The sequence below is a fragment of the Cryptomeria japonica genome, chromosome 5, assembly GCF_030272615.1.
Source record: "Cryptomeria japonica chromosome 5, Sugi_1.0, whole genome shotgun sequence".
Classification (NCBI taxonomy): Eukaryota; Viridiplantae; Streptophyta; class Pinopsida; order Cupressales; family Cupressaceae; genus Cryptomeria; species Cryptomeria japonica.
The window spans coordinates 916,013,796-916,027,654 of NC_081409.1; the positions used below are offsets into that span (position 1 = coordinate 916,013,796).

Here is a 13,859-nt window from a genome sequence, read left to right on the forward strand (position 1 = left end):
TCTTCCCCCCGGGAGCATGGTGTAGGAGCACCTGAACAATTTTGTTGTGAAGATTCCAGGAGTTTCAAATCAAGTGAATTTTGGTTTGTAATAAGGTTAGAATAGGTTAGTTGATGTTGATTAATGGATTTTAAGGTCATTTCAACCTTTCGAAGTGATCTAGGTTTGATTTGGGCAAAAGATGCTTAACAATGTAAAGTTGTAAACACCAACGGGTAGTTGGTTATCTTTTCAGTTAAAATACCTTTGTAACTCACCCAAGTCCAATATAAGGCTTGGGACAACCGATGAGAAAGTTGGTTGAAGAATTGGAAGAAGGAGAACAAGAATTAGCCTTTCATTTTTGTGTGTTTTTCAGCATTTGCTTTGAGTTTTCCTTGGCATCCTACGAACTGTGCGGACTTTTAAGTCTAGACCAAGGCACGAACTGTTAAAATAGAGTCATATATTTCATTTCATGGTGATTTGAGGTTTTGAAGTGATATTGTTTGCAAGTTTTGTACATTTTTGTGCAGGCAGGTCCTAGAGACCTTGAAACTAGGGTTTGTAGACTTCATGGCTCAAACCTAGCATTCCATGGTGGAAATAGAGATTGAAACCTTGTGGAATGCTATGAAGCCTTTTATTTTATGTTTTCAATTTATTTTTGAATCAAGGGAGGCTGATCTCCAGGTTTGCCACCATACCCTAGACTTGGCACGTTGAGTTGGCAAGTAAAGGGATTCATAGACAACATGCCCTAGAGATGGGTAAATCCATTGAATGGATTTGGTTCCAAGCTATATTGTGAGCCCTCATGGGTGTTCAGACCTAAAATAATCATTAGAATCCTTGATTAATCGGACTGGTGAAGGCATTTGGGCAAAACCTTTTTTTGTAGGCTTAAAAGGAGGAATTAGGCCTAAAAAGCGTTAGGATGGTTAGCAACCAAACCCAGATCCAATTCTAAGATATTGTATGAAACTTCCAAAAGGGTATCTGAGAAGCTAAAGATTTTATACCGGTAATTAAGTTATCGGTAGATAAGTGCAAAATACCTCATCGGTGGGGCTAATTGGACTAGGTCCACCAGTAGACTTAGAAAAGGCAAATTGGACCTAAAGCTTGTAACTGGTAAGCACCAAGGTCCATAAATGAAGGTTTAGGGTTGGATAACTAAGGAAAATATCTTTGAATGTGTTGGTCATGTGTAATGAAGATCCTGTGGTAGAGAGGGTAGGCTCTTAGGGAAAGTGTTGATTAGGAAGGTCTCTAGCAAAGAGTGTTGGGCACTCAATAAACAAGGGGAGGTTACCTAGTTGAAGGACCTTGGGAAGGTTAGTAAGGGTGAACCCTACAACCTTTGGAAGGTTGGGAAGAGTGGAACCATTGGATGATTCAAGAGACTGCCTAGACAACTAGTAAGAATTAGCTAAATCAATAGGAGTGAGTATTCCCCCTCTACATCAAAAACCAAAACCAGAAACAGGGCAAGCTAAATTTTCTAAAGCTTCTCTAAGTCTTAATTATTTGAAATACCATCCCAACGTCTCCCATCCCATCATAATATTTCAACATTAAAATCATTCGTAAGGCCAAAGATATTGACATCATTTCTTGCTCGGTCGCACATATTTTTCTGGAAGGTTTCCCTTCCTCTCCACCATTTAACCACCACGTTTTCAATAGTTAGGTTGGTAACATGATCCGCTAGTTTATTTCCTTCCTGAAAAATGTGTGAAATCTTGAACTCCACATTATTTCAAGGTAATTCTTGATCAGGTTCAAAATAGTCCAGGTTGGCTCCATACTACCCCTGATGCATATCACAATGTTGAGCGAGTCACTTTCCAATGAGACCCATCTAAATCTTTCCTTGCTTTCCATGTGTAGACCTATATAGACGGCACTGGCCTCAGCATAATGATTAGTCTAGGTTCCCAAAGGGAGGGCCATCACAGAGACTAGCAAACCGAACCGATTCCTTGCCACTCCCCCACAACCTGTCGGCCCAAGATTTCCCTTGGTCGCCCCATCAATATTGTTTTTGATCCACCTCGGAGGAGGCAAATGCTGTTACACATTCACTCTATTATGTTTAATTTTATAGACTATAACAGATATATTCTAGTAAATTTGCCATGTTTTGATAGTATCCCATTCCTCCTGGTCAAAGTCAAGTGGAGGGTCATTTTTTCTGCCAAGGCAATAATTGAGAAATTTTTCCCTAACAACATTCCTTATTCTTATCACCACCACTTGAGTCGTGGACTCCATATCTCTGAAAACCCTATTATTTATTTCCTTCCATACACACCCCAGGCTATATGAGGCAAGGATATGTTCTACAAAATACCAAGAACATGGTTACCAAAGGGGCACTTCCATTGGCACCAAAAGTTCTATATAGAATCAAGAGAGACCCAATTAATATTCCACAGATTGAGGAAGAAAGCCCAAATATCCCTGGCAAAGGAACAATGTAAGAGAAGATGACCAACATTTTTTGCTTCTTCTTTACATTAAAAACATCTATTAGTGATGGGGATACCAGGTTTACATAGATTATTAGTGGTAGAGATATTTTTTTGCATGAACAACTAGAAGAAGATATTAATTTTAGGAATGAAGAGTTTATTCCAAACTCCTGCCCAAAAGGGGGCAAGAGAACAAGACCTAGTAATGAGCTTGAAAGTGCCCGCCACCACAAATTTCTCAGAAGTAGACCCATTCCAAATGACCAAGTCCTCCACCAAAGAGGATGGGATGTGGATCAGGTTAAGCCAAGATTGTAAAGGTGCTAGAGAATCATCAAACCTTCTGAGGTCCACCTAGCTTCCTTCACTGATATAATTCACCACTCAAGCGCCAATCAATCTAATGCATTGTTCTTTGAATTGGGAAGCCCACAATGAATCCAACAATGGACCCTCTCATGTCCACCAATCATCCCAAAACCTGATATTTCTCCCATTCTCCAGAACCCATCTACATCCATGATTGATAATGGGGTTGGACCTAAAGAAGTTGTTCCACAGATCAGAAGCCAAAGTCGAGAGGGTATAATTTTCCAGCATCCTTTGGAAACCATGAATTTGGTATTTGCCCTTGAAAATATCAATCCACTCATTTCTCTCCTTTAAACATCTCCAAAATTGTTTGGCCATTAAAGCCATGTTGAAGACTCTCAAATGTCGAATATCCAGACCTCCCCTATTTTTGGGTAAGCAGACTTGATCCCACACAACTAAATGAAGCCTACTCTTGGATTCAGTACCCGACCATAGAAAATGATTATGTATTCTTTTCATTCTTTCAACAAATTTGGTAGGGATTTTAAAGAGACTCATAGCATAGACCGAAAGGTTCTGAAGTAAAGCCTTGATCAACTGAAGTTTACTAGCTTGACTTAACAAAGCCCCTTTCCAGCCAGCCAACTTATTTTGGAATATATCAATTAGACTAGACCAAAAAGAATCTGGGGAAGCTCCCACACATAGGGGCAAGCCCAAATACAAATCTAGGAGGGCTCCCATCTTACAACCCAAAATATTGCCAATCTTCATTTTTCTATGCTTAGGGGTATTCATGAAAAAAATGGAGCTTTTAGAAAGGCTGGATTTTTGTCCAAATCCTTTCTCATATATATCTAGGATAACTTTAAGAGTTTTTTCTTCTTTAATCAAACATTCCCCCATCAGCTTGGGAAGAAGGCTGTAAACCCAACAGGTTGCTCTTTCTGATTTTTCTTTGGATAATTTTGTTGAAAGCTTCACTCATTAGAATAAAAAGGAAAGAAGAGAGAGGATCCCCCTATCTAATACCCCTTGACACTAAGAAGAAACCAAATGCAGAGCCATTGATCAGAACCAGAAAAATAAGAGTGGACACACATTGATTAACAAGCTGGAAGAACCGATTTTGAAAACCAAAGGAACGAAATGCTTTAAGAAAAAAAATCCAATTGACCCGATCATAAGCTTTGAGAAGATACAACTTCAGCAAAAAACCAAGCTTCTTATTGATAGATAAAGAATGAATATTCTCATGAACCACAATAATAGAATCCAAAATCTGTATACCAAGGAAAAGCCCATTCCGATGCTTTAAAATTAAAGAAGGGGGGATTTTCTTAAGTTTGAATACAAGAATCTTAGTCAATATTTTATAGATTGAATTGCATAAACTAATGGTTCTAAATTCCTATAAAGAATTGGAATTAGGCTTCTTGTGGATAAAGATTAAAAAAGGTAGCATTCAACTCCTTAAGAAGCGATTTGGAACCAAAAAAATCTCTCACAACATCGACAACATCAAAGCCAATTTATTCCAGAAGTTTTGAAAAAAGAACATAGGGAAACCATCAGGGTCGGGAACTTTATTACCTTCAAAAGAGAAGACCACAGTTGTAGCCTCTTCATGGGATGGAATTCTGGTTAGCTCCTTCTTCATGTCCTGGGAGATGATACTGTAAAACTCTCGCAAGAGCTCATCTTGAGCATTATCATCAAGAGGTCCATCATCTGAAAGAAGAGTGAAGAAATATCTAATGGATTCCTAGTTCATCTCCTCATGCTTATCAATCTAGCAATGATCCACCAAGATTTTGTTGATTCTTTTTGACGCCCTATGTTTGAGAGTGGTTATATGAAAAAATAGTATTTCTATCACCACATTTGAGCCATAAAGCTCTAGACCTCTGCTTCCAAAATTCCTCCTCCTTGGAAATGATATCATGAAGTTTGGCTAGTAAGTCAATTGATTTATCCATAATCACAAGATCATACCCAGCATCTTGAATATGAGATTGGACATCATCCAGATCCTTCTTGAACTTCTCTTTTACCTAAAAAATATTGTCGAAGGAGGCTTCATTCTAATGTTGAATATTGGACTTGACATTGGAAAGTTTCTTAGCCACTCTAAACATTGCAATCCCCTGAATATCAATACTCCACCATTCATAAATTTTGTCATGTATTTTCGGAGCTAACAACCACATCTTCTCAAACCAAAAAGGAAAAGCTTTCCTCCCAGTCAGAGGGGAAACAATCAGACTGATCAGGAAGTGGTTAGAGCCAATTCTGGAAAGTGCATTTAGCCTACAAGAAGCATCCTGAGTCCATTCAGGAGAGACAGTACCCCTATCTATCTTAATTTGAATGAGGTCCCCCCCACTTCTCCTATTAGACCAAGTGAATTTATCCCCAAGGATATCTAGGCCTAAAAAACCCAGATAGTTAATCATATCCATCAAGTCCTGCCTATTATCATCCAAAATCGGCATCCCACCAAACTTCTCTAGATTAGATAAAGGGGTGTTAAAACCCCCCAATAAAATCCATTTCCCATTAGGGAAGGCAACTCTAGCATTAATAATGGAAGACCAAAGCATTTTTCTATCATTTTTCCCATTTGGAGCATAGATGTTGGATATGATCCAAGAAGACCTATCTTTAAGACTAGTAAATCTAGTAGTTATGTGATTAGGAGAGGTTAAGACAATCTTACCAATTAATAGTCTAGGATTCCAAAACGTGGCAATTCCACCAGCTGCCCCATCAACATCAACACAATGAGTTTTGCAATCTCTGAAAACAACCAATTTGATTTTTTCCACTTTACAACAAGGCATTCTGGTTTGTTGAACAAGACATACATCCGGCTTATGATCTATAACCAAGTTGGATAAAATATCATGCTTGTGGGGATGATTAAATCCCCTAATATTCTAGGATATAACTTTCATTTGATTGGATAGGGGGAACCAATCCCCATGTACTGTAGTTTTCTTTGGGCTCCATCAACAATGGACACCTGACTGTGTTTGTCTCTACTAATCACATGCAGTGGCCTACCCACTCCCCTAATATTAGTCCCACAATCCGCCTTTTGTCAATTTCTAGTTTTAAGTCCACTAGACACCAGTGTTGAGTTATGGCCATTTGGGGAGTTCCTTCTTCTGTTCTTAGCTCTGACCTCTATAAACAAAATTGAGTTATTCATAGGATCTTCCTAGGCACTCAGTCTATATCCTAGACTCTGAAGAGTTCCCAACTTCAACAAATAGGTGGATGAGGATATCCACCTCCCCTTGAACCCCCATCGAAGTCTCATCCCCACCAGAAATCTCCACAATAGTCAAAATTTCTCCTGAAACCCCATCTGCACTTGAAGGATCCAAGTTTAAAGGATTTGGTTCTAGCACAACAATAGGAGTAGTCTAAGCATCACTCATTCTATCAAGGCATGGAGGGGAGGCCAAAGGTAAGGGTTCCACCTGGTCCACTCTCATCATCCCATCTTTCTTTTTCCAATTCTTCTTAGACTTAGGCTTAGAGGGGCGTTCCCTGGCCTAGTGACCAAATTTTTTACAGTGGAAGCAAGCAAAGGGATTAGATTCATACTCCACTTTCTGAACCCATCTGCCCAGTTTTGAGAATAGGTTAATCTCATTCGAAAGGCTAGCAGATTGTTTTACATTCACATATTTTGGCATACACTAGGTGCCTCTTAATAGAAGTCAATGAATGAACTGAAAGGAGCTCATCGAAGCACGCTACAATCCCAACAAATATTTCTTCACCCAAGAACTCCATAGGCAAAATTGATAACCACGCCCATATAGGAGCCCCATTATATTCCCATTCCTTCGGATTGAAGCCTTGCTCCCATTTTTTGAGATACAACGATGATTTACCCAACATCCAAGGGCCACCTGCCAAGAGAGAACATAGGTCTTCCTCACATGCAAAGGAAAAAGAGAAAAAACCATTGGACATCACAACCACATCTATCTGACCCTTTCCATTCCATTTTCAGGTCACCCAATCCCTGACAGCTTCAATATTAGGGTGAGGACCAAAAAACTTACCAACCAGGACAAAGGCCAGGTTAGCCATATTCCTTTCCACGATACAATCTGGAATAAAAATGGAACAAGACCCAGAATCTAGGTCCACTTTATGGGGAACAGACACAATTGCCTTGCATTTAAGATTTGAACCAAACAAAGTAGTCCATTTCCTATTGCATCCAAGAGACACCGGAGTCCTAAGATTCTCCGTAGACTTCCTAGGACCCTCCACACCACAAGGTTTATCGGTATTGTCAACTTTTCCTTTTGGTGGAACTTGCAAAGTACCCCCATCCCAAGTTTCATTGAGACTGCCATTAGTTGCTTCATATTTTGTTTCTCCCGTGGTGGAGATCACGTGGGATCCCCTGGAACCTTCATCACCCGAATTTCCCACTCCTACTCCGTTCAAATTCAAACTAGTTGCACCAGTCATTCTCGCTACTCCTACCAATGTTCCACACAAGTAATGATTATAATAAATCTTCCATTGTTGAAGCAAGGTACTCTTGCAATTTTCTCTTGTAGAAGATATTTTGTTCCAGCAACTAAACTTAGGGTATTGAGAGTTCAACCCTAAATCCTAAATTTTGTAGGCTTACACGATATCAAGCTTTAGAATATTTAAAATAACAATAAATTTAAAATTGATATTCACATCAAACAATAATTTTATGGTGGTCTCGTATGATAATTTTCTAAGATAGATCTCTTGCTATAGCTTCCTAGTTCCTTTCCTTAAGTATTAACAAACATGAGGTTTGTACTATTGAAAATATTTTCCCTAAATTACCTAGACCTAGATACAAGAGTTTTTTATTTGGTAAAACAAGTTTTGAAGGGGACCCAAAACCCTTTACAAGTAGATTTTACAAGGATGTAGAACCGACAAGTAGAACATTGCTAGAAGATCAACAAAGACCAACAATAGCCTAACAATAATGAAAGAAAAGATAGGAACATCAAATATTCATATTTAAAATAACAAGGCCAAAGCCACCAACAAACTTAACTTTTGAAAACAACCATCATGTTTTTTAAGAAGGCTAGCATAACCTTGAGACAAACAACAACAAGTAAATACAAGTTACCTGTTGCCTACAATCAATAGAAAAATTTAAAAAGAACCATAAAAACCTTTCTGAAACAATAAGTCTCACACCCTTTCCTACAAACCAAGTTTCCACCTCAATATAAGACACCTCCATCTCTATAGGATAAAATGATAGAAAACAAGAGAGAAGCACCCTCAACATCTACCTCAATAGGATAAGAGGAAGATTCATCAAAGAAAGGGTAGCCATAACCCCCTTCCAACATCTTCTATCTTTAATAACAAAATGCTACAAATAGATAAACAAAGGAATACATCAACTCAATAACTCATAAACAAGGTGAGCTAATGCCCTCAAACAACATATTCCCACATATCCTACAAACCATGTCTCCACCTCCATAGAAGACAACTCAACCTTAATAGGAGGGTCTAAAAATGAACAAGGAGAAGCTAACAACCACCACAATCTAGCACCAACCCCTCCATCTCAAAATGGGACATATAAATCAAATACAAAAAGGGAAAAATGAGCCCCCATTAAGAACAATCGAGTCAAAACAACAAAAATCCCCAACCAAAAACAAACTTCCAGAATATGTTCTTGAAATGTAGCAACAACAAACCAGCCAACACACACCATTGAGAGGCCAAAAAAGAGTGAGAGAAAGAAATCACCCATAGAAAAAAAACCCAAATAATAAAATAGCCCCCATAACCAGAAGCCAAAGGGGAAGAGAAGCCCCCCTCCATCAAGAAGCCCTTGCCACCATAGTCGACATCACCAAGAACAAAGGTCACCTCCAAAACAAATCTCCAAGGGTAGACAAGACAATCCAAAACTGAACCAAGAAATCCATGCCCACCACTAGCAACAAAAGAAATGGCTGACATAATACAGAAAATCCAACTTGGGGAAAGGGCACAAAAAAGCGCCCTCCCCATGGGCAAAACCACAATCTCTACTAGGCCCAAAAGGGTAGAACCACTCCAAACCCACTACTAATCAGGGGCATCCAAAGTTGAAGCCACAACAAAAAAAAACAAAACTACCATGCTAAAAAAGGGCAGCAAATATAGGGTTCCTTGCAACATCACTACCACTATGAGAGAAAAATGGAACCAAATGGTCCACATAATAGAATGGCACCCAAAAGAGCCTTGAACTAAGACAACTGAGGAAGCCAAATAGTCACTCTCATGATGTGGATCATCTACTTCACCCTCTCCATCCTCATCCTCCATCGATGAAACCCTACCTACAAACCTCTCATTCTCGCTCATAGTTTTCTCTGTTGGTATCCCTTTTAGTTAGATACAAGAGCTATTATAATTCTATGTGGTGGTTAAAATTCCATATTTAAAGTAACTATATTTACCTTTCATGTGAGAATAAAACATATTTGTTTTTAGCAATATCTTATTTGTATATTTGCGAAGGATTTTATAGTTGATCTAGAGAAAATTGAAACTGTGTAGAATGTTGTAGATATATTGATGAGGCTAATGAAAATAGAAAAAAATATTACTGCTATAAATTTATGGGATTCCTAGTCCCTAGAAATTAGTATATAGTGTTATTACTCCCCTTTCTCTTCCAAATTATATGACAAGTGGGAGGATTCCATGAAAGATGTCTTTATTTTATCTAATGTTATGAAAATTATTAAAACTAAAAACTTGGGCTATAGGGATTATTTCATGTCTCGTAAATAATTCTAGGTTGTTTGATATCACTTTGATGAATGCTCAATGTTTACATTTTTCCAAGATCCACAATCTAGAAAATTGGGCACAAATAACCTCTCAAATAAAATGGTGTAGCTTCTAAAAGTTAGCCCTCCTACTTCATAAATATCAAATATTTGACACAAAAGAGTTATTAAATAGAGTTAATGTTTTTAACCAATCTATTTATGAAATGTCATAAATTATCTTTTGAATGAATATGATAATAAAAAAATGAGTGAGCAAGTTGGTGGGTGAATTATGATGAGATTATGTGAGGTAAAATTAATATGTCGCTTTTTGCTTGAGAAATCATGTTGAGATTTAGGTATTGGATTCTTAAATAAGAATTTGGACATAATATTTTGGATGGAATTAGCTCATGGTTTCCTAATTTCCATTTACTTTATTTAAGTATTGTAGCCCTCATTTATTGGGTGCTTAATATGAACATTTTGATAGTGAATTTTATATGCCTTATGTTGCCAATATTAATTTTTATCTATAGTGAGTGAAAACCTTGTAAAGGTTTAGACTTTACAAGTGTACTATAACATTTTATTGCTAAACATTACATTTACTTATTTTCAATTATGGGTTATTCTTACAAAAGGATTTTTCCTATGTAAATCGGTATGCTATGTTAGATTTTTCTTGTATATATTTTCTCATAATTATGTAATTAATCTAGTTTTTGCATATATCTCCTCTCAATACATATCAATATGTGAAATGTATTCTACACATCTAATTTTTTACTCATAATATTGTAAAATATTTGAAGGATGACACCCAACCATCACATTTTGTCTTAAAATACTCAATTACATTTTAATTTGTCTAATTTTATTAAATGCATAATTTAAATTTAAATGAATCTCTTTATTAATAAAAGAGCTATAAAAAAAATTAAAGGCTTGTTTCACAATTTACCCCCATTTTTATCATAAAGATTTATTAATTTGTTCATCTCTTCTATTTCTTCACTATTGTATTTTCACTTATTTACAAGGAGCTCTTTTTGAGTCATAGATAATTATGAGTGGAGAGAAAGTTTAATAGTAATTAAAATGTTAGAAGAGAAGTTAGAATTTTTTCTTGTGAAATGTTTTCTAAGTTTATAAATATTGTCAAATTTAAAAAGATGTATTACATATCCACTTTTCTCTTTTGTGATTTGTTTGATAAAATTTTGGATTTTTCATGAAATCTTGTAAACTTACAAGTCTTGTTGACAATTTTGATTTTTTTATAAAAGAGATTTAATATCATTACCAAAAATTGATCCACATTTGTAAAAGCTATTGAATTACATGAAATTTTTTATTTGTTACTTGAATAACACAATTGAAAGTTTTAAAAAAATCTAACATAATTTTACACAACTTATATAATTATATAATATTCATACTTTTTTCTGGACTTAAATTTCTTTACTTTTACAATCAAATTTAACAACTAATCACCTAAAATAGAAAAGACTGATATATCAACTATTACGTTTTAGTTGTCCAATTAAATTTTGATTGAAAAGACTTCACTAATTTTAAAGCACGTAAAAAACAAAACTAAAAAATGTAAGAGGGACATTGATAATATGGCTGTTAACTTCCAGTCAATTTCTCTTTTCTTTTCCTCGTACCCATTTTCTTGTGCACCCCATAGCCTGCCATTATCTTCTCTTCAGGGACTGATTATGATGGGACGGAATATTAAAAGCTTGGATGGACCACCTCAACAGTTTATGGTGGGATTCTTGTCCTTTCGATGAAAGTAGTGTTGTAGGGCTTTCAGGTAGTTTGAAATAAATATACTTACAGATATCATGTACAAGGTTTGTTGCAGAGGAGAGTGCAAGCAAGGGATTGAAGATGACAACTGTGAGAATATTTCCACTTATATGCGTTTTAGTGGTTACAGTGTAGATCAGGCGGTTCAAAAAGAGACAGTAAATGTAGGGATGATAGTAGATTCCACTTCCTGCTTGGGAAAGAGAGCAAAGACTGCTATAAAGTTAGCAGTGGAAAATGTGAACAGTCAGTCTAAAATACTCAACGGCACTGAATTTTTTCTTCACCTTCAAGAGGCACAAACTCCACTTGAAACCATTTCCGCTGGTATTTTAACTAATTCTCCTGTCCTGAGCTTTTACACTCACAATTTTCCAATTATATATATATGAGATTTACGTAATCAAATCCAAAGCTGACAACATCAATTTTAATTAATCCGAACTTTCCAATTTAGAGCTTTCTCACTATAATTATTTATTAAAAATTGCTATCTAAACTAAAATATTTTAAAGTTTTTCTTAAATTTAGCTTTCTGATTAATCTCAATACAGAATGTTTACTGTAAAATCATGGAGTTAAAATTCTCACCGCTTTTTTTCCTTAAATATCATTTGTGAAGAGCTAAATTGCTCTTTTCACATGTAATGATAAAGTGAACACGTAATATTTACTTTCCTTTGAGATTTAATTTTATGGGTGAATGCAGGTGTTGATCTTTTGGACAACGAAGTGGTGGCATTAATACAAACACAAACATCTGAGGCCACGACATTTGTATCAGATCTTGGAGAGGCAGCCAAAATACCAATCCTGTCATTGTCTATCTCAAGTCCCGCGCTCTCCTCTCCAAACAGAGATTCCCATATTTTGTTCGTATGGTGCATAGTGATCTCATTCAGATGAAAGCCATTGCAGCCCTGGTTAAGCATTACAGCTGGAGAAACATTGCATTTCTTCATTCAGACCATGATGTTGGTTGCGGAGCCATGTCCGCGTTGCGTGATGCTCTTCGAGATCCGGACTCTTAAATTGTGTACACATCAATGATTCCTTCAACTGCACAGAAACAAACAGTAAGGGGAGAGCTTTACAAACTCAACGCAATAGATTCAAGTATTTTTGTTGTTCACACGCCTTTTGATCTGGGCATGGATCTATTCACGGAGGCGCAGGAGATGGGAATGATGGAATCTGGTTACGTGTGGATAACAACCCAAGAGTTTACCAGTCTTTGGGACTATGCACTAAATGCTTCTAGAGTGTCATCTATGAATGGATTCCTTGGAATTAAACCATATATCCCAAATTCTAAAGAGCTGAACAATTTCACTGAAAGGTGGTAATGAATGACAATTCCGTTTTGACAATCAGTGATAATTTAAGAAACCCTTTCTCGCATTAATTATTATTGCAAATCTTTTCATTTAAAAAAATAAATTTTTATAGAAAAGTAGAGGTCTTGCTGTCCTCGATTTTAGCGCGGCTAAAATCATGAGGCAACCCTATGAAACTGGTCTGTTTCGTGCCTCACGTCCTCCGAGAAAGGTTGATTGACTTCATCGGTTAGCCTTTTTGCTTTTCGTCTTTTGTTTTTCTCATTTTTAAGTTTTTTTTAGATTTTCCAGTTTTGCCTGCAGGGTGTTTCTTAGATAGAATTGCACATCGGACTTTAAAGTCCAATGTGCAATGTTTTGGCAATCTTCTCTACAGATCGGACTTTAAAGTCCGACCTGCAGGGTTTTTCTTTGTTATAATTGCATATCGGACTTTAAAGTCCGATGTGCAATGTTTTGGTTCTTGCCCTGCAGATCGAACTTTAAAGTCCGACCTGCAGGCAGTTCTTTTACTATAGAGCGGACTTTAAAGTCCGATGTGCAGTTTAGCAAGAAGGAAATTGCATGTTAGACTTTAAAGTCCGACTTGCAAGGAGTCTTTTCCTGCATGATTATTTTTTTTGTTTCAATTCGCCAAGGTCCATGGAATTTTTCCCGACCTGCAAGTTTGCCTATGTGCAGGTTGGGGAATTTTTCCTGATCTGCAAGTTAAGTTTTGCCCTTCTCACATATCGGACTTTAAAGTCTGATATGCAATCTTTGCTTGATTTTCCTTACACATCGGACTTTAAAGTCTGATGTGCGAATTTTGAGTTTCCTTCCCAGGTTGCAGATCGGACTTTAAAGTCTGACATGCAGTTTTTTGTCAAGTTTTTCCCTTGCAGATCAGACTTTGAAGTCTGACCTGCGTATGGTGTTGTTTGAACTTGCAGTTTGAACTTTAAAATTCGACTTGCAAGTTTTTCCCTTTTTGTCTCCTAAGTCATTTCTGACTCCTGTTTCTTGTTCTAATTGATAAAATTTGCTGGTCTGATGGTGATCATTTTCAAAACACTAGTGATCCATGTTGAAATATCCGAGCCCTCTCCCAGCAAATTGACAGAGAAATGAAGATG

General features: G+C 36.8%; 1 protein-coding gene across 1 annotated transcript; it reads left to right on the forward strand.

The window, feature by feature from the left end:
* The first annotated feature begins 11,481 nt into the window (after positions 1-11,481).
* Positions 11,482-13,056, forward strand: LOC131066236 (glutamate receptor 3.6-like). Its single transcript, XM_058000945.2, has 2 exons — positions 11,482-11,734; positions 12,117-13,056. Exons 1-2 carry the CDS (start codon positions 11,518-11,520, stop codon positions 12,311-12,313), a joined length of 414 nt encoding a protein of 137 aa, XP_057856928.2. The 5' UTR covers positions 11,482-11,517; the 3' UTR covers positions 12,314-13,056.
* The last annotated feature ends 803 nt before the right edge of the window (positions 13,057-13,859 follow it).

Bases quoted from the DNA above. Each gene is read 5' to 3' on its own strand.
- LOC131066236 (XM_058000945.2), top strand. From the start codon at position 11,518: ATGCGTTTTAGTGGTTACAGTGTAGATCAGGCGGTTCAAAAAGAGACA. The intron at 11,735-12,116 runs GTATTTTAACTA...GGGTGAATGCAG, and splicing joins ACTTGAAACCATTTCCGCTG to GTGTTGATCTTTTGGACAAC.